General features: G+C 37.3%; 1 protein-coding gene across 1 annotated transcript in view; it reads right to left on the bottom strand.

Moving 5' to 3' along the window:
• The window catches only part of FAM135B (family with sequence similarity 135 member B), a gene marked incomplete at both ends in the record, with an annotated part of 141,581 nt that overhangs the window by 92,336 nt on the left and 26,840 nt on the right, over positions 1 to 22,405 (bottom strand). Inside the window, one exon of the mRNA XM_080339210.1 lies at positions 20,899 to 20,978. Within this exon, the coding sequence (XP_080195336.1) occupies positions 20,899 to 20,978 (80 nt within the window). The remainder of the gene's footprint in view (positions 1 to 20,898; positions 20,979 to 22,405) is intronic.

Raw genomic sequence — 22,405 nt, 5'->3', positions numbered from 1 at the left:
ATACTTTTTTGCTCTCTTCCAGTCTAAAAGTTTGAATTCAGAGGTTAGACCTAGAATTTGTGTTGTTTATAGGAGAGATGCAGACAAATCATGAGTTGAAGGAGTTTAGCAGCTAGAGACCTTCAGAACTACAGAGTTTATGCATACAACATGACAACCATTCCAATACCATAGTTAATATTTAGCTCTTATAGACTTTCTGGACAGACATTTTAGAAAGCACAACTGATATTCAATAATTTCTATCACATTGGTCTTCCTGTATTACTACTCATTTTCTTCTGCGCACTGAAGACAGGTGCTTTCCCCTTGCACTGCCTACCACATCTCTATATTTTAAATCACACTCCTACCCAGACAGATACTCTTGAGCAAGTAAACAGCAGCAGAGGCTTAATATGTCAAACAAAAATGGTAGATGCACCTTTCTGCAGAGAGCTCTTCAAGGGTTTCCGTCACATTGACTCTAACAATTTGTGAGCCAACCTTGTAACAATAGTCATAACTGGAATAATCTTATATTTGGAAGGCAACAGTGTTGTTATTGTGAAACAATTTAACAAAACAAGCTTGAAATTGAAGACATGCACAGTCAGGGGATTAACTAGTTTTATGAAGGTGTTTTATGAAGGTGATTAACCAGTTTTATGAAGAGTTTGTGCTCCTCCTTTATTTATTACAAAAAAAATATAGACTTGAGAAGGACAAAATAAAACTATGGCACAAATGTTAATCCTGTTCTAATTACTTCAGCACCAAATTTGAAACTAGAAACTCTGGTTCCAGTTCTATCAGACACTTCGTCTGTGGTACTATGGAAATTACATGTGACTGGATTAAAATCATAGAATCAGAGAAAAGTTTGGGTTGGAAGGGACATTCAAAGCTCATCCAGTCCAACCCTCTGCAACAAGCAGGGACATCTTCACCCAGATCAGGTTGCTCAGAGTCCTGTCCAGTCTGGCCTGGGATGTCTCCAGGGATGGAGCATCTACCACCTCTCTGGGCAAATGCTGCCTCCATATTACTAAAGCTGGGTGGTTAATACACACCTCTTCATCCAATAATATTCTATATCTAAATCTGGGCAAAGGCAAAGTATCCTGGTTCTCTGAAGCATTATGCAGCCAGCAGATCTTTCTGGAGCAAAAGGTGGTTGTTAGAAGCTCAGAACTTTTGGAAAATGGTCAGTTCAGTAAACTAGAACCAAAACAAAACAATTAGGCTCCATTTTTCTTTGAAAAAGAGAAACATTCTTTCTCTGTTTTGTTTTGGGTTTTTTTGTTGTTGTTGTTGTTGTTGTTTTGTTGGTTGGTTGTGGAGGTTTGGTTGGTTGGTTGGTTTTGTTTGGTTTTTTTTGTTTGGGTTTTTTTTTTTGTCTTTTGTTTTGTTTTGTTTTTTTGTTTTTTTTTTTTTATTTTTTGTGGTGGTGGTTTTTTTATTATTCTGAGAGCATCAAGGCAAAAAGTTTCTTGGCAGGACTGAATACTGCAGAAAATGTGTCTAAATCAGCCAGAACTAAGGCCAAGCAGCTGACTGAATCTTAATTTCTGCAACTAAATGAACAATTTGAAGTACACTAACATCAACACCTGGTAAATGTTTCTTTTATATCTTGTTGCCATTTCCTTAATTTTTACATTTGTCTGGCTGAAATTACTCAAATTCAACTATTTTTTCCTTCGCACTTTTATTGTGGACTTGTATGTCTTTTTGAGAAAATACTCTGTCAGGAAAAGAAATATAAGTGCATCGGTTTCAAGAAAAAAATCATCTAAAGCTGGGTCAGCATCTCTGAAGAGAGCTTATGTTGGAATAGCAGCTCTTTCTTCAGTACAGCTGTGCTTTCCTCCTTGAGAATGTTGTTAAATCATTTAGTTTGGGTCATTTCTGGGAACTCTCTCAAAATATATGAAAAAGGGATGGTTTTCAACTCAAGCCTGCAGGCTTTAAATAGTAAGCTCTAGTGGAGCGATTTTGCTTGTTTTCTGCTGCAATCTATTAGGATGCTTTGTAAGTCTGAACTCCTCCAAGCTGGGAATGGCTTTTCCCTTCGTGCTGTTTCTTTTCAGCAGTGGTTGAAAACTAAGTCTAGCTTGTACTCAGATTGTCACAAAACTTGCAGCAACAAGCAGTCCAAGATCACAGAATCACAGAATGTTAGGGATTGGAAGGGACCTGAAAAGATCATCTAGTCCAATTCCCAGAGCAGGAACATCCAGATGAGGTTACACAGGAAGGTGTCCAGGTAGGTCTTGAATGGGTCCAGAGTAGGAGACTCCACAACCTCCTTGGGCAGCCTGTTCTAGTGTTTTGTCACTCTTACTGAGAAGAAAAAGAGGAGACACTGCTCAACTCATCCTGTTGCATCTGTTACCCAACCTTTAGCTTTCCACTTGTTTAACTCCACTTTCTGATCTTTCAAATCAAGGATACTGCTGAGGTCCCCTTGGCCTGTGCTTAACTATATTTACAGAGATAGGAGTGACATAGAAGTCAGGTGCCTTCAATATGAGCTTTGGGTCAGAGAAGAATAAATTTTTAAGTGGACTATAAAATATGGGAGCCCTGTGATTAATCCCCATGGAGGCATTGCCCACCCTTGAATTCTTTTAGGAAAATAGGGTAGAATCTGATAATTACTTGTTTGTACAAAAGCTCCACCAACATACTGTTCCTTGTGATGGATCAGCCACTTGAATGAAGAAGTAAAAGCAAATGCAATCAAACTTCTATGCAGGAATAGGATGGCTTCTTCACAGATCTGCTTTCCCCCTTTTCTCCAGGCTGCTGATAGACCCAAATGCTTAAGGAAAAGAGGATTTTTTTTGTCTTTTTTATCCACTATAGTGATCATACTATATGGAATAGAAGTATTACACTTCTTATTATACTTCTCCAAGTTTGTATTCACTGTTTTGGTTTTCTATATGAGTGGCCATTAGGCTTTTTTTGTGCAGTCACCAGATAAGCAAACTCACAGACACAGGCAAGCACTAAATTCAGTTCAGTTCACTTATTTTTTTCATTAAGTGGCTGGCTAACATGAAATATGTTCCCTGATACCACCCGTATCCTGCAACTGCACACTATGTCAAGGAGCACCCTCTCTTCTGAAGATGCTCATCACTAACGAGCCTCATATTCCTTCTCTGCATAAGCAAATTTCCCATTCTACACAGAAATTATGTAAATGAAGGTGAAGTGTCTGATAACTTCCCTTGCTTTGTCTTGGCTCATGATTAAAAAGATTAAAAACATTAAATAACTTCCTTTTCAGTCTGGGGAAAGAGGTGGCTATCCAAATTAAAAAAAAAAAAATGGAATACTTTTAATCAAAAAGACATTTTTAAATGGGTTTTCCTCTTTGTCTCAACAGCCCAAAAGTAAATGGATGAAAAGCCACCTCCAGAAGACATTGTTCAAAGAGTTTATTTCATTGTGTAGTGACTCAATTTCCTGTTGCAGCTAAGTGCTGCCAAAACCAGGAACTGTGCAATGTAAACAGTGAGCAATATTCTAGATTAAATCTATTTGATATTACATGAAAGCCTTCAACATTCTTTGAATGACTTGGAGACAATCCATTATGTGAATATTTTATAATCTTCAGAGTGTGAGTTCCTCACCTTCTTCTTTATCCTTCACAATGTTGATTGCACATACTGTTCATGCCCCTTTTACAGGTGGAAACCAGAGGCAAAGTCTGATTTGGGCCTGTCTCCTCAGGAGTATTCAATATAAGTCAGTGTAAATTAGGCCTTTGAGGGACTTTGAAGATCTGAACCTAAGTGTCTTGCCCAACATTGGAAAGAAAGCCTGTTATAGAGTAGGAAACTGAAGTCAGATCTTTCAGTTCAGTGGCAGTCTAGATTCCTTATTCTCTTCCTCTCTTCCCCTCTTCCCGATATGGTAGAAACTTCTATTACTGGAAATCAAAAGATGCAACAATTTGTGGTTTAATTTAGTTTCATTAAAACCTAAAACCCAATTAAATAGAAACAGAAAACAAACTAACAAACAAAACCAGCCAGTTTTCTTATTATAATCCACGAACAAGAAAAAATCATTCTAGAAGTCTGAAACTCTGCTTTTGCTTGCTGTGTGCACTATTATTCCTTGGATCCTGTCAGAGGTCCTTTGTAGTCTCTTCTGATCTAATTCTTGAGACGCTGAGGTTTGGTGAGTGTATTTTCAATCAAATATTCTTACGTCTGGTAACACAGAGATCCTTATTGTGTCTTTTGTACAAGAGATTTTTGATCTCCCACAAATATAATTCCAACTTTATTACTGGTCTAATGGAGATATTACACTACTTCCCACAACTTATTATAAAAGGGAGGGAATCAAACCCTTCTAATTCTGAGTAGGCCACATGGTGAAAACTCAAATCTTAACTTCCACATACTTCCTAGAGTAGATCCTATTGTTGAGTCTCCCCAGATGAACATCATACTCAGTTGCATCAACTAGCCTTGCATAAATTTTTTAGCATAGAATCTATCATGTCTCATTTTAGTCACAGATTTTTGATTTGTTTTTGTTGGGTTTTTTTTGTTTGTTTGTTTTTTGTTTTTTGTCATCAGTGGAGAAAAATCAAGACCTGATAGGAGAAAATCATTGCAACCTAAAATTCAACCTTCAGATATGGAGAATGAAGTCCTTACAGTGTTACTCATGAAGGAAACTTGCACTATAGTCTTAGGCTACTTAATCTGATGCTAAGACTACTCAAATCTGTAACTATTGCTAAAATCATGTGAGAAACCCCCTTTCTTCCTCCTGAGACTGTGAGAAACTCCCTTTTTTCCTCCTGAGATTGTGAGTTGGAGCTCAACACCAAGACCAACAGACATAGATGCAGAAGATGATTCAACCTTATCAGGGTTATGGTAGAGTTCCTTTCATATGCGCAAAACTCAAATCCAAAGCAAAGTGATTGTCACTTTTGTAAATAATTTCTAGGTGAACTGTATGATGGGAAATAATGCATGGATAGACATAAACAGAGAAATCCAGAAAATTATATTTGTCAGCATGACTGGAAGTACTTTCAGCACAGCAGTAGGCTGGTCTTGCATCAGTCTTTCACCTTCATCAAAGCACTATTGCTGTTGGAAAACCTTATACTATTCAGTGGAAAGAGAGGAGGTTCAGGGAGAGTTGCATTAAAAAATCTCACTCAGTAATTTCAGTCATTTCCACAGATAAAACATGACCTCCATTTAAAATGGTTTCCAGCTCCTGGGACAGCTTGCAGACAAAACTCAAAATTTTTAACCTACATCTCTACAGGGCTTTCGGTGTTTTGGTTTTTTTTTTTTGTGAAAAATATGAGGGGAGAACAAAACAAACAACCACAAACTTGTAATGAAACCAACAACTACACAACAAAGCATGGTGCAAATACAGGTAACAGCCAGGAAACTTTGATCAGAGCAAGAAGGAGGTTGTGCAATGTGCTGATGAAGATGCTTTCAGCACAAGTACACTGCTCACAGGAGGTCAGTTGGTTTAGAGAAGGGGCTGTGTTAAGTTGCGGAATATATCGGGTCAAAGATATTCTAAAGATCTTCAATATGTTTTTGTGCTTTGCAGTACAGACATAAGCTTTTGTTTAACTCACAAGAACTTGGCCTTAAAGCAGACTTATGGTAAAAAGGCATGCTGTGGTGTGCAGGTGGAAAGTGTTACACAGAAGTGTTAAGACCTAGTAACTGTTAACAAGGAAACACCAAAAATCATTAATCCATGTATTTGAGCTTTTTAAAATTAAATATTTCTCTTTCCCCGTGTTTTTAATTGGTTTGCTCTGTTGCTTCTGAAGGCATAAATATGCATCTTCCTCTATACACATGACAAACATTAAACTTAAGTCGAAAGAGAAAGAACACTGCCTAGCAAACAGGAAGATGTCACCTATCTAAGAGCAGCCCTAAGGTGAAGAAGGTGTTAAAGAGGAAATTTCCATTGATGTAGTATCTGGCTGCATATATTGTGCTACCCTAGCACTGTGTGCAAGGGATGTAGCTAAGTTTGGGGGGGAAGTGATTTTTTGCTACTTTGAGGCTTGAATCTCCTTCCCTCTGGATGGCCTTTAACTGCACACTCAGCTGATCTTCGTTTCATGTTTACAACAAACTGTGCATCCACAGTGTCCCTTCACCTCCAAGCTTTGATGGGCACAGCGGGTCAGAGAGCAAACGAAGCAGTGCAGTCACTTGCGATAGGGTGGCAGCCCAAGCTCCAAGGAAGCTCTGCATTCAGCTCTGTGCTCAGCATGTGATTCACCTCCTGGACCTGGATCGAGAGGTGTCCATTACACACAACAAAGCACCAGACACTCTGAAAAGAGCCTCTCATATTGAAGTTCAGGTGAATTGACAGTCAGTTTGATAAGCATATAAAAGAAGTAGTTTTATATTTTCCTTTGCACAAGAACAAGTCCTTGACATCCCTCCACTCCCTTATGATGACACAAACACTGGAGTGCTCAGGGCCAACATTTTCCATCAAACTAACCCTTGTTTCTCACCATAAAGAGCTATGGAACTGGTGACACTCCAGAGGTGCTGGCTATATTCAGATAGCAAAAAGCAGAAGCTGGGCCACTGCTGCAGATTTTCCAGGTTAATGTGCAGAGGTGGAGAAGAAACATTTTAAGGAGCAGAATTATTCTCCTAATTTGGGATGTGATACAGCAGCTATGATGATGTCGCAGCACGCTTCCATTTAGGACATAAGCTGTATTCAAAAACCTCTCACCTAGAAGCAAAGTCAGTAGTTTTAATTACATTAGCAGACTCCCAGATTACTGTTATTATTGCAACTCATTACACAATGTGTGGTAGAAAGAGTAGGTCAACAGTAGCTCTTTGGATCCACTGTATTACTCTCTAAGATGTGACTCAACCATAAAAAGTTTCAAGACCATAAAAAATTCTCTGCTCTCCTACACTGTCACATATCCAAGAACATCAAAGCTCTTTATATTAAGTAATTAAGTTTCACAATAACCTTATGATACAGGTACAATTAAGCCCATTACACACATGGGAAAACCAAAATGCAGGCTGATTGATCAAGATCAGAGCTGGGAATAAAAGCTCAGCAACCATAGGAATTAAGGACTAGTAAATCTTCCGGGGTCATCGAATCATCCAGCTATCATGCCACACTGTGCTACATATATTCAGATTTTTTGTTTCTATTAAGCTCTGTCCTTAGGTTTTGCTTCTTGTATTCACCGGCTTGAGTATATAGGAGATGGGATATTGGACATATACATTGGTTACTACCCATGTGTGTCATAGTTCAATTTTTTTTGTTCATTTGTTTAACCAGGTGGAATGTCAGTAACACAAGGATCTTCTACACACTATACCTTCAATTGAGCTTCTTTTGTGAAAGCAAGAAATGCTGACATGTTTCTCTGAACTAAATGTGAGTAACAATTTCATTATTGCATCTTCTAACATAAAGAGAAAGTTTTGTTCTTACTCTTAAGGGACACTGTGTTTATTTCTTTTTTTTTTTTTAATTTACTTTTGTGGGGTTTTGTTTTTGTTTTTGTTTTTCCCTTGTTTAGATATCATATTTTCGTGCTAACAGCTGATGCCTATTAGGTGACATGCAATATCATTTCTTAAAGAAGAAAAACCAGAAGGTAGAGTACCATTTCTCAGTCGTATGCTTTTTATGCATAATACATTTTATTTTGCTCTTCAAATTTCATTCAAAGCATATATAAAACACTTTCGTGAAACAGATCTCTCAATACTACAGTCTGTAATATTAGAGTAAAAAAATATGGCCCATAGTGGCTGGAGATTGACTATATCACTTTCAGCTCTGACACAGAAAGATGTAGTGAGTCAGCTACTCTACTGATTTACCCACTTTACATGCCATCCTCGGAGGCACATTCAGATGGACACAGTGCCATTTAAGGGAGTTTATGGTACTACCAGTGTAGGGTGTTGTGGTAACAGGTTTTTAATATGCATTACCACTTCCCCCACACATATATAAGGGGAAGACTATGTTACCTGGTATATGCCGTAGAGGATAAGCTTTTGCCACCTGTCTGTAAAAATCAAGTCTGTCATTTTGAGCTTTCTTAGTTTCTATAGAACGTATGCTATTGCACCATATATTTTTATACCACCAGCTATATAATTTAAAATCAAGGTTAAAACAGCAGTTTTTCTAACATTCACCTCCAATCTATCAAACCTTTAAGCAAGTGCTTATCTAATAAATGAGCTTATCCAATAAAGTGTGCTTATCTAGTAAAGCTAGCAGGATTGTTTCTAGGATTCAAGTCACCAACCAGCATTTTACTACGCAGAATTTTACAGCAGCCAGCAGAGAAAGTGTCTGCTTCTGATAGATCAGGCCATGTTCAGAGGCTCCATGTAGTGTGGAAGAAGTGATTTGTTCATGGAACATGAAAGAGGACCCAAATTTACATGACTCTAGATACAGAAAAGAAGAAAACACAAAACAAAGTGGTATTTAATTTGTTTGTTTTGTTGTTGTTTTTCCCACATAGCTTGCACCTGTTTGAGCCATTTGGTTTGTTGTCCTGTTTCAAGTGCTTCCTAATCATTAATGTAGACAATGTAAATCATTCCTTTCTCAGGATACACATTGTTTTTAATCTTTGGCAAAGGTGTGAAAGTTTTGCATGAAATCCAAGACAAAATGTTTGTTTAACTTAATTAATAAATATACAAGCAACATTATTCCTGCATGTAGAAGTCTGTAGGAAAGGGAGTGTTAAGTTCCAGCAGTTGTGGTGTCCCATCAACAGGGAACACAAGTCTAAAGAAGGAAGAAGGAGGTTTTGATCATTGTAATGTTCTTCAGTATGTTACACAAACCTGACATCTCAGTCTCCTCAGACCTCTACCTTCTTCTCCAGTTTACTGTTTTATTCCCTTGATTTCCTAATGACTCCCTTTCTATATTTTCTGTCAGATGTCAAGATCAGGCCTTATAGGCAGTTAATTGTTCAAGGCTGCCGTTCAAATCAGATTCACTCTCCATGCGAACAGATGCTGGCAAACGAAGTCTAAAGTAAAACTGGAGATTTCACACTGGGACATATGGTCCGATACCAGGGCTGATCATCATCACCATTATTGTAGCAGGTTGCAAGGCCCTGCTGGACGAGCTATCGACAGCATGTCTCAAAGTTCCTGCTACAGATGAGAGATTGAAAGAGAGGAGAGCACCTACGCAAGGAGGCCTTTCTTTAAGGGCAGTACAAATATCATCAGTGACAAAGAGATTTCAGTCTAGGTATAGTTTTACACCATCACACATATCCCTTCAGTGCAACTTAAACATCAAAATGAAATGTAAAAACTTAAAGGGAAATCTCAATGGCAAAAATGTTTATACCTAAATGGACCAATTTATTAACTCATTTTTTCTCACACTTTATAAATATGTAAGGTAACTGCAAAAAAAAAAAAATGAAATGGCTGCATTAAAACCCATACTCTTTATTCATACTATTCATGACAATTCACACTTAAAATCATAGAATCATAGGATAGTTTGAGTTGGAAAGGCACTTTGAAGTTCACCTAGTTCCAACCCTGCTGACATGGGCAAGGATATGACCATCTTTCATTAGATTATGTTGCTCAAAAACCTGTCCAACAGATTGTATCTGGGTTTTTTTAGCTTCCTTCAGCAATAAGGAGAACACAAAGAAGATGAAGACTAACTAAAACTACAAGAGGAGGAGATATCAAATCTCTCTCATTACAGCTGCTAGAAAGGCAATCGGTGTTCCACTTGTTTACTATAGTTATTCATAAAAAGCATGCCCATCCTTTCTCTCAATTGGAAATGGAAAAACAAAATAAAACAAAACAACCACCACCAACAAAAAAACCACACTAAACCACTAAACCCAAAAATAATTCCCCCAAAACCATCCATCTCTCTTAAAAATTAATATTGAACATCTTTCTACAAAGCTATGCCACAGTTCAAACACCAGAGCTGTACTTTGTGAACAAAACACTAGCTAAAGCTCTATGGCTGAAGTTGAGAGGGTATCAGACTGGCTATAAAAACGGTCCTTTCTGAGTATAAAATAATCTATGAACAAATTCCTCAGAACTTTTCCCTCTCATTGTGATATCTTTATCCTACCTGGGTCATAGCTTTACTGCTGATGGAAAATTTTGAGTCACTTACTGCTATCCAGATTCCTGTTGTTTATCTTCCACATTTGAAAATTTATTAAGTAATGTGTATATTTGCAACTTTGAAGCAGTTCTATGATTTTACAGATAAGAAAGACACAAGGACATGCAGTTTGCCCTGCTGACTATGTTCCCTGTTTTAATCTGTAGGCCACAAGTTTTTTAATAGTAGTCCCTGTCAGTGTTATCGATGGGAAATTAAACCAACCAGCATTCCTTGACTGGAATAGTAAATTAAGCAAATACTTCTGAAAGTCCCACATGTACACTTGAATACACAGAAAATTATCTCATTTTTCTAATTTACGATCACATCTAATACATAATGTTGAGCTTCAGAGCTACTGACCACAGAGTAATGTCCCAGAGAACTGTTAATAGCACAGAATGCTTTGCTGAGTCTCAAATTCAGTTCCTGCTTCATATAAATTCAAGTCTGCCTTCCATTTCCCAGTATATTCCTTGTAAATCTGTGAAATTTATGGTGAAAATATAGTTTTAGTCTTACAGAATATAAATAAACAAACTACACCACTTCCAAAATTTTATTTTCAATTAATAAATCACTGAACCATTCTGTAAAGCAAATGTGATTGATTGATTGATTGATTGACTGATTGATTAATTCATTTATTTTCTTTGCAGTTAGTGGCAGAATGAAGTCCAAAGAAAAGTATAAGAAGATTTTTCTTACACTGGAGTATTCTTGATCTTATTTTTTACCCTGAGAAAACATTTGGAAGCATTATGCAAAATCCTGAATCAAGTTATCATGTTTGATTATTTGCTGGGAAAGACACGGGTACTGTTTGCTCTCTCTGTTGACTATGTCACCTTTCCTACTTTTCACTTTTACTTTCCTAATTTGCATGCAGACGTGAAGGCACAAACTGCAATCACAGCTTTATTGTGCCAGGTCTTTTACAAACACAATGTAAATGTCTCTCTCTACAGAAGTTCCTGCAACTTCTTCTATAATAAATGGACAGAAACAGTGTGATTCAACTCAGAACAGATATGCTAAATTACTCTCTCAAATTACCTGTTTCTCTCCTCTGGCTATAATGGGAGGTGGTTCATTAGCTTAGGTGGAGACAATCACAGCACAGATACCAGCAGTGAGATAAGATGATTTTTACCTTCAGCCACAGGTTCCCAGGACTTCTTCTGTCTCACAGTCATAATTCAGGTTACAGATGATTTATTGCCTGCCCTTAGAATACAGCCTAACATATCATTAAAATAGAACTATTTCCTGCTAGTGCAGAAAACTTGGCAAAATAAGGTTTGTTAGAAAGCTTATACATAAATCATGTAAGATACACTCCCCAGGGAAGAAACACTACTACCTACAACTGCTAAGAGTATATACATATGTTTTAACTAATTAGTTGCTACTTCTTACATAGCAACTGTCATCTATAGATCTCAGGGTATTTAAATCCTAAGTTTGTATTATCTTCTATACCCCATAGTCTCTACGACATCCTGAAGACCTACACTCTCAAGAAGCCATCACTCTCTGTAGCATGTCAGTAATGATTTGCCAATCAGAACATGGGAACATAATCCACCATCCATAATTATTTTTAAAGAAAGGCTTAGAAATACTTGTGGTCCCCATAGTAAAATACAGTTGTACCTTCCTGAAACCATAATCATTTAACTCCTGCTAATGTAGACACTAAAGACTTTCAGCTAAGAAGACGGGTGATGCTTCATTTTTATCACCTTTGTTTGTGTCCTGGTTTCATCTGGGATACAGTTAATTTTCTTCCTAGTAGCTGGCATAGTGCTGTGTTTTAGATTTAGTATGAAAATGTTGTTGAAAGCACAGGGATGTTTTAGTTGTTGCTAAGCAGTCAAGGACCTTTCAGCTTCTCACGCCACCCCACCAGCAAGTAGGCTGGGGGTGCACAAAAGAGTTGTTATCAGAAACATCTGAGACAGCTGATGTCAACTGACCAAAGGGATATTCCATAACATAGACATCATGCTCAGCATATGAAGCTGGAAGAAGAAGGAGAAAGGGGGGAACATTTAGAGTGATTGACTTTTGTCTTGCCAAGTAAATGTTACATGTGGGGCAGCACTTTTTTTCCTGGAGACGGCTGAACATTTGCCTGACAATGGGAAGTAGTGAATGAATTCCTTGTTTTGCTTTACTTGTATATGTGGCTTTTGCTTTACTTGTTATGTTGTCTTTATCTCAACCCGTGAGTTTTCTTTCTTTTATACTTCTGATTCTCTCCCCTTTCCCACAGGTGGGGAGTGAGTGAGTGGCTGTGTGGATCTTAGTTACTGACTGGGGTTAAACCACAACAGTTGAGTAGCAAAATCTTGAACCCAGAATTACCTGCTGAATCTGAAGGTAAAATTTATGAAGAGACTGAGGTGACTGAGAAAGTAACAATGTAAAACAAGCTTCTTACTGGGGATACAGACATGCAGCCATGCTGCATGCTCTTACATTTAATCCATCACTCTCTTCTGCCTTTTGGATGCATAGAAAATCCTCACTTAACTGGTGATCTGTAGCCTTTGACAAAGGTGCTATGCCCTTTCTTTTAGAAGTTGAACTATCTAAAAACTCAAGGAAACAGTTTTTAGACAAATGGAAAGATGAAAGCAGAAAACAGCAGATGAAATAAAGTTGGGAGGACTGCTGATCTTCTGGAAGATAGGAAGAATCTACAGAGGGGTCTGGACCAGCTGGATCAATGGGCTGAGGCTAATTGTCTGAGGTTCAAATGCTGGGTCCTGCACTTAGGTCACAACAACCCCAGACAGCGCTACAGGCTTGGGGAAGAGTGGCTGGAAAGTGCCTGAAGGAAAAGGACCTGGGGGTGTTGATTGACACCAGTTGAATGTGAGCCAGAAGTGTGCCCAGGTGCCTAAATAGACCAAAAATATCCTGGCTTGTATCAGCAATAGTGTGACCAGCAGGACCAGGGCAGTGATTGTCCCCTGTACTGGGCATTGGTGAGGTTGCACCTCAAATACTGCGTTCAGTTTTGAGCCGCTCACTACAGGAAAGACCTTGAGGTGTTGGAGCGAGTTCAGAGAAGGGCAACAGAGCTGGTGAAGGTTCTGGATCACAAGTCTTAGCAAGAGCAGCTGAGGGACCTGGGGTTGTTTAGTCTGGAGAAAAGGAGGCTGAGGGGAGACTTTCTCAGTCTCTGCAACTACCTGAAATAAGGTTGTAGTGAGATTGGTGTCAATGTCTATTTCCAAGTTGCTACTTGGATGAGAGGATGAGAGGAAATGGCCTCAGGTTGCACCAGAGGAGGTTTAGATTTGATATTAGGAAAAAAATTCTTCATGGAAAGGGTTGTCAGGCATTGGAACAGGCTGCCCAGGGCAGTGGTGGAATCACCATCCCTGGATATATTTTTATATGATGTGTATATATGGTGTTTAGGGACATGGTTTAGGGATGGACTTAGCAGTGTTAGGTTTACAGCTTGACTCGATGATCTCAAAGGTCTTTTCCAACCAAAAAAATTCTATGATTCTATGAAAACACTCAGTTGCATTGCCTGCTTATTTCTTAGCTGACATAAATCCAGCACAGTAGCGTTTTCCAAAGAATTTTCTAGTATTTTTATATACATCTATTCAGTGTGTTGTATTCCCTCTGATACATAGTATCTTAGTTAGAGGGAATATGAAGTTATAATAGCTATTGGTCACATGTTACTGCCCCAAGTTCACACTGAATTCAAGACATGCAAGTCAATCTTTCATTTTTATTTGTGATATCTGTAGAAAGAAAAATATACCTGTTATTCAATTTTAGCACTAACTCTGCTGTACCATCCTTTCAGGTACTTGGAGCTCAGAGGAGCTCCCATGAACTGCTAAATCAAACTCATTCTGGTTTTGGCTCTGATGATAGCCTTGAAGGAGTTTTGCTGATAATACAGGGTTGTTTCCTTAGTAGAATTCTGGGTACATTTTATGTGTTTTTCTCCTGTGATCTATATAAAATTGTTATACACTAGTTTGTAACAGTAGATTGTCAAGTTTTTCAAAATATATTGCAAACTATCAATTTTTTGATGCAACTTTGCCTTTTTGGCACTCAGTGAACAGATTATATTAGACCTTATTCCAGATTTTAAGCTATGATAGTTTATTTAGTTAGCTCAGTTTGACATCCCAGTTTCAGAAGTACCTTTCTACTGAAACTCTAAGACTGAAGCAATAAAAATAGCCAGTGGTTTTTTTGTTTTTTTTTTTTAAATTTAGGCTCTAAAGGCAACGAAGCAGGGTTGAACCTGTCATATTTATCTGCATGTACTTAGTTGCATATATGCTTTTTAGAAGGCTTGAAAGCACAGTTGCTGAAGCTTGAAAATACACATTATTTAGTAGAGAAATACTCATTCAAACCCTCCATATTTACAATTGAGCTAAAATAAGACTACTTTGAAAGTGCAGAGGCAGCATTTTTCAGACACAAACTCTTTCAATGCATCATCGTTTTCCTATTTAAATACTTGAAGGGACTAGTTTTAGTTTCTGAAATATTATGTTTAGCATATTTATATTTGGAATAAATGCAGATGTTCCATTTTGGATAAGTAATTTCTGAAGTAGACACCATTATTTTTAAATTGCTTGATGAAAATGTTCAGAATGTTTTCTTCCTTAGCATGACTTTTGAGTAAATTTGCACATTTCTGACATGAAACCTTTATCTTAACCTTGTCTTTTAACATTTTGAATTAGCCTTATGGAAAGAATCACATAAAACTACCTCTCTACCTATACATAGATTCAGTGCTGATAAAAAGCAAGATTTCCTATTAATTTCCTTGTATGAAAGATCTTAACATAAATGCAGTGTCTTATCACTGTATTGTTCCATAAACCAACGTTCATTTCCCAGACATGCTGAAATGTGAGATGATAGAATAGCTGACCTGCTTGGGATTAGCAGAAAGTTTTGACTTTGCTTTCTTAAACATTTAATGTTTTGTTAAAACAAACAGTCTATGCTTTTTTTAATCTTTATTTCTGTTTCAAAATTCATGGCCAGTTCCTGAAAAGCCTTGTTCATTTAGAGAATTCACGTCTGAAAACAATTCCATGCTTCAGAAACTTGGGTGAGCAAATATTTGTTTATTGTGTCACCTGTGTAGCTGTCAGTCCGTATATTTATTTCATATATTAATTCAGATGAGCAAATTCCCTGAGTAAAATACAGGACATCACAATAGGACACCACATAGTTTTTCATCAGTGCACGGCAGAAGGAAACAGTTGTCTGGATGAAATTTATCAGCTGAATAGTTCATGTAAATGAGTATCCTATGTCTAAAGGCAGCAAATCTCCCAGCCAAAAATACAGCTTTTCAGCTTCCATCCTTTGAGCCACTTATCAAGGGCCTTGACTGAAAGAGGACTGAGACAGGCAGAGATATCCTTTTAATTTTCTTTTTTTTCTCTGTTTATTTTTTCTTAATTTCTCTTGGCATATCATGGAATTAGTTCTGTTTAAGTTGTGGATTAACAACTCTTAAAATGTTGGACCATCCTTTACGATCTTACAGCTAATGAGGTTTTCTAAGACAACTCATCCCCAAAATAACTTCTCTCACAATAAGGTCCCCTTTAGATATAATTTGTATCTGTTGGGTATGCTTTGTTGTATACATAAAATACTTTTTGTTTTAAATTTATTTATTTTCAAATTACTTTAATAATCTTTGAAAACAAAACCATGTGTTTGATAAAGTATGAATCTCTCCCCCCTTTTCTCATGCTTCAAAAGCAGTAAGCTTATCTTCACTTAATGGAGGCAGAAATTACCTTTCAAAAAGTTATTGAAACTAATGACTGCAATTTCATACTGTTCCACAAGTCATGGTGCTGTTTCTTCTTGCTCTAATGAGCAGCTAACTGAAAATACTTGTTTTGATTGCGTTAAGAAGCCATTTACAAGAAAAAGCTTTTCTTAATAATCAAAGCAGAATTCCTTCACCAGGAACTTCTTTGAGATATCCAAACACTAATAAAAATATGAGGATCACTACTTGTTTATTAAAAACAAACACAAACAGTTATTTAAGGAACATATCAGAAACATAAATAACCCTTCAAATTAGGTCTTAGGTGCAAGATTGTCAGAGATCAACATTGAATTTACATGAAAAGGCATTCAGTGTAGGTGATCACGAACCACAATTTAAAGTTTTTCTTCTCATCTACTGACAGATATTCCATTTTATTAGACAGCATCAAAATATGTGTACATGAAACCTCTCTATATCACTAATCAAAAAAAGTTAATGTGAAATGGCAGTCACAACTACTTTTTCTTGACCTGTCTATAACAAATGTTGCATCTTACCTCTCTTGCCTTGTATGAGATAGATGAAGAACCACATTCCTTGACTGTCTTTCGTTCTCTGTGCTCTTAGACAATAACCCTATCTAACTGACTTAAATTAGGTGGAACACTGCTACAATCTAATAAATATTAGCCTGGCAGGTAATATTTTTCTTAAATACTTTATATTACTTACAATTAGATTTTCAGGCAAATTTTTCAAAAATATTTTTCTATTTGAAAAGTTTTGAAAAGTGGTAATGTAATACTTCTGGATGGTAGAAACAAAAGAAATCTGGACACAAAACAAAGTCTTAAGTAATTTCTTTAATTATATGCCATGTATAATAATTTTTTTTTCTTAATGTTCACCTGCCAAAAAAATTTCCTTGTCTTACAAGTTAAACAGCTAGACAAGCTCATAGGCAAGCAGCTATTTATGGTTTCATTACATGAAATGAGTCTTAGTGGGTCTAAAAATACAACTTATGAACAAAAAATGACCTCAACTTTCACTAATAAAGAATAATATTCTCTCAAAACAGTATTACATCCAGGTGGTGTGTAGACTACTGCAAAACACTGCAGAGGAAATGAAAATTGCTGCTTTTCCTGATATTTGTCTTAGTTGACATCTTCAACAATGTAATTCACCTTCATATTCTTTGTAAACAATAATGTTAAGATTTACTCCATGCATATCATCTTCTTTAAGTAATCCTCATTTATATTGTTCTCCTGGCCTCCACCGTTCTCTACTCTTTAGGGTGGTACAGAGAATCAAGATAAACTAATCCTAAATGTTTCTGACCAGTGTTATTTCTCCCGCTGTTCTGAACAACGATCTTGTGTGCTCATGGGTAAACTTTAAAATAAAAATGATTTTAAATTATGTTTTTAAGATAGGATCCTGCAGTCTTTCATCTTGTATGTATAGCCTGGAAATCACTGAATGACTGTATATACATAACTTCTGTGAATCCTTGTCCCAAAATTTATGTGGCAGACTAAAAATTTATGGAAGCGGATAGTTTATGGAAGGGTATTTCTAGAGTTTAAGATATGTCTGCATTAGTTTAGCCCTACAGAACTGATGCTGAGGCCGATGAAGTACATGCTGTTATGAGCTGCAGAAGAAGTAGAAAGCATAATTTGTTCTTTATAAGTTAAGAACAGGGTGCATCAGTCATGATAAAAATGAAGACAGGAAGATAAATTTCATGGGAGTTGAAAACCTGTATGAGAACAACAAAAGACTGTGCACAGCCAGCCTTGCTCTCTCTCTCTCCTTTTCACTGCTTAAAAAGTCATCAGCCAACAGTCTTACCTGTCTTTAAGGAAATTCACCTTGCTAAAAATGCTTAGGAGAATGAATGAAATGTGTATTTTTATGAATACATATGTGCATATGTATGTATGCTACGTTATATTTATGTTCATACAGCCTGACACAAGACAAGCTAACGTATAGCCAAAGTGACCAAACCACGGGGGCTACTGGGCTCCAGTACAGCTCCCCATTGCTTCCACTGGAGCACAGAGTCCTTCCTCTTCCCACAATGTAGACAGGATATGACCAACATATGGACCATCAAGGCTTCCTGTACAACCAGCTGGTCCTGCACCATAGATGGAGTCCTTGCTGTTCAGATTTAGCTGCAACCACCAAGGGAATGCCCAATACAGGCTTCAGCTTCCCTTCTGATGAATTCTTGAAAATCACAATTTGTTTGGCCTCTATTGCATAAAACATCTAGTGGGAAGTAAACATTGCTAATGGTGTCAGTTCCTATGTTTTTTTGTAAAGCCTGCAAGATTTAATAAAAATAAAAGGCCATATGCACTGGAAGATAAATACAACCTCTTATTTATTTAATATATTTACATATTTTATGTATTTTATTACTGCAGATATTCACAGATTTTACTTCATAAATTTATGTATTGTTTTCAAACCTTACTCTCAATTCTAATAGATCTTATGAATCTGATAAGGAAAATATTTTTAAAATTTATTTTAAACCCACTCATGAATCCCCCTATTTTGTATTTGTTCTTGTTGGTGAGGTAGGAGTTTATTCACTACTTTATAACACCCTAGTTTTGTTGTAACACTTCTGTAATAGGGGTTACTTATTGAAAAATGTGGAGTAATTTAATTCTTCCTATTCCAGCTTTCCCATACTCAGAGAGATCAGTGGCACAAAAACAAAAAGAACATTATGGCCTGTTTGCCTTTAAGTTCAGTTCCATTAAATGATGCTCTCTTTTAGGCCTGTGAAATCAATTAGGAAGTACTTGTGAAAATAGACAACGAAAAACTGTTTAAAGCCTTAACAGCTTAAATACCCCCCTGTCTTGGCTTTGGCCCTATAAAGCTATTAGACTCCAGTCTGGATTGCATTAACGCTATGAAAGTCAGCTACTAATCCTATAACCACAACGTCTGCCTTGTCTTTCATCTTCCCATGCTTCTGCATGAGTTCTTTCTAGCAGAAGCAAAAGAAGATGGGACGTTGAAGAAGTATCAGGCAGAAGAAAATACTAACCTGAATAAAAAGTAAATTTAGAAAACTATTGAGTTTCCTCCTTAAAAAAAATATATATAGCCATTCCTGGTTCAATGCAGACTAGGAGAAGTTTGGGGGATGGGGTTTGTTGTTTGTTCTTGAGGTGGTTTTGTCCCTAGAAAGTAAAATTCTACCTATCTTCTCACTGAGAGTATTTCATTAGTTCAAGACTACTTATGTCAGATACTGCTGTAGTTTGAGGACATTTCCAGAGAGGAAAGGAAGTTCAAGGAATTCTGTATATGCCAAGGGTGAATTACACTGGAATGTGATGAAATGCAATTTTATTTCTTTCTTAGGGATTTTTCACACTAAAGGGTTTTCTAAACTTTGACAAAATTTATTTATTTATTTATTTCACAGAGAGATTTCTTTATTCAGATTTTGAATTCGGGATTTTCTTTTTTCCAGGGTGATTTCTTTGTATTATTTTTTAACTCTCTGCATTTTATAAAAAATAATCTAATAATTTTGTATTATCTGTATCCTATTTAATTTAAGCAGACTTATGAATGGAAATATATAGTTTTGTTTGAAGAAAAAATAACCTTTAATCCAGAAAATAATTTTAAACTGGAAAATTTTCAAATATAATAAGTAAAAAAATCAAAATGTGATATCCAAGCTCAAGAACTCATTCGTTCTGCTTTCACGTTTATTTCTTCCTCTATGGATGATATTGAGCCAAAAGGACTCTGTAAGTTATTCTCTAAAAGCTATTGTTAGCACTCTGTATCGGGTTTATGTGACAAGGTTTTGGTAGTGGTTGGCATTACAGGGGTGACTTTTCTGAGAAGCTGCTAGAAGCTTCTCCTATGTCTAATAGAGCCAAGGCCAGTGGGCTCCAAGATGAACCCACCAATGGTCAAGTCCATCAGTGATGTTGGTAGTACCTCTGTGATAAGATATTTACGAAAAGTGAAAAAATAATGCTGCAAAAAGTAGCCGCAAAAAAAAGTGAGAATATGTGAAAGAAATAGCTCTGTAGGCACCAAGGTCAGTGAAGAAGGATGGGAGGATGTGCTCCAGGTGCCAGAGCAGAGATTCTCTCCAGCCCACGTTGCAGACCATGGTGAGACCAGCTGCCTCCTGCACCCATAGAGGACCCCATGTTGAAGCAACCTGTTCTTGAATGACCATACCTCGTGGAAAGGACTCACACTGGAGCAGTGAAGAAGGAAGGGGTGATGGTAAGATGTTTAAAGTTTTGAGTTTATTTCTCATTACCCTACTCTGATTTGATTGGTGACAAATTAAATTAATTTCCCCAAGTCATCTGTTTTGCCCATGATGGTAATTGCTGAGTGATCTCTCCCTGTCTTTATCTTGACTCACCAGCCTTTCATTATATTTTCTCTCCCCTGTCCACCTGAGGAGAGGGAATGATAAAGAAGCTTTGGTGGGTACCTGGCATCCAGCCAGGGTCAACCCACTACACACTGCAGCACTTTTCATCCAGAAATCACTTAGAATAATAAACTAACTCTTTCTATTATCAGCAAGGAGAGCCACATATAAGAGAGACAGCTTGCAGATGAGATAGTGAGAATTTTCTCTGCTGTTCTGACAGACGCATGCATCAAAACTCAAGCCCAACTCAGCTCAAACCCATTCCAGAACAGAGAGCTGAACAGACACTGATCATTGCAGAAATCCAGGATTGGATCCAAATCCAGGCTCACCCATTCCCCACATACTGTCTCCTTCTCCATGCTGCTCCACCTCCAGTCATGTCACATCCCTCTGGGTGGGACCTGCTTACCTGTCTGTTCTGAAATTGTAGCAAACAGCCTGTGGGGAATCCTGGATGGTATCTTCAGTCCAGCCCTTATCTGGTAATACCTGGGGAGAAAGAATTAAAAATAACATGCTGTTAGATAGGTGAGCACTCAGTCCAACCAAAAATTTTGTGAGAACACAACCTGGGGATCTGCATTCAAACAGAAGTGCTCAAGAGAAAAAACATGCTCAGAAATACTATTTTTTTCTGCTTTTTAGTTATAGCTAAAGTGGATTTACACTGATTTTAATTAGGCCCAGGTGATGAAGCTGGTGAGGACCCAGGAGCACAAGTCTTAGGAGGAGCAACTGGGGGAGCTGGGGCTCTTTAGCCTGGAGAAGAGGAGGCTAAGGGGAGACCTTATCGCTGTCTACAACTACCTGAAAGGAGGTTGTAGCATGGAGAGTGTTGATCTCTTCTCCCAAGTAGCAAGTGATAAGATAAGAGGAAATGGCTTCAAGTTGTGCCAGGGGAGGTTTAGATTTCATATTAGGAAAAAATTCTTAACGGAAAGGGTTGTTAGGCATTGAAACAGGCTGCCCAGGGAAGTGGTGGAGTCACCATCCCTGGCAGTGTTTAAAAGGCATTTAGACAAGGTTCTTGGAGACATGGTTTAGTGCTAGAGTCAGGTTAGGTTGTGGTTGGACTCAATGATCTTGAGGGTTTCTTCCAACTGAGATGATTCTATGATTCTTTTCTAAATAAGGATTCGATTTGACTAGCAGACATACCATGGAATCTCTATTTTACAGCAGGCAGAGTGCACAACTGCCTGATATGTGACTAGCGAGGAAAGACTGTGAAAAAAACTCTTGGATTCTTTTAAGGAAAAGAGACATAGAATAATACCTACAGTAAAAAGCAGTGAGATGAGACAGGGAGTGAAAAATTTTAATACAAAACAAAAAAAGAGGAAACTTCTGTGGAAATACAACAAATATGCTAATCCCACATGAAAGAAAATTCAGTTTAAACCTAGTTATTTTCATTCTGCCATTGCATATTGAGGCCACCATATCATCAAAGTGATAGCATTAAACATATCTAAAACAGCTGTTATTTGTTATCCCATAGGTGATCACAATGTTAGAGGAAAGAAGACAGAAAAAAAAATAACAGCAATTTCATGGACTTAACATACACATGGTGCAGGTTACTTTAGACAGTTTCCAAATATTAGCTCAGTCTAAACAGAGAAAAAAACTCATCCCAGTCTTTGATTATCGCCACTTTCATGAATTAGGAACAAGAGCCAGTGTACAGCACAGTACCTAACCCACCACGATGTACCTCAGGATACCTCCACCTGTTTTCAGATCTCCCACTGATCTGCTGTAACATTGTGATGGTGTCAATCCCCCTGTCTCTGCATTTTCTCTCCTGCCCTTTGTTTGGTCTATATTTTTATAAATTCCTCATATCTCACAAATGCTTGCAGATGTGTCTAAGCCTCTAAATACAATAATAAAGGTTAAATTTTAACTGTAAA

Source organism: Nesoenas mayeri (genome assembly GCF_963082525.1).
Source record: "Nesoenas mayeri genome assembly, chromosome: 2".
NCBI classification, from domain to species: Eukaryota; Metazoa; Chordata; class Aves; order Columbiformes; family Columbidae; genus Nesoenas; species Nesoenas mayeri.
Note: the sequence above shows the minus strand (reverse complement) of the source record. Positions and strands in the feature narration are given on the sequence as shown.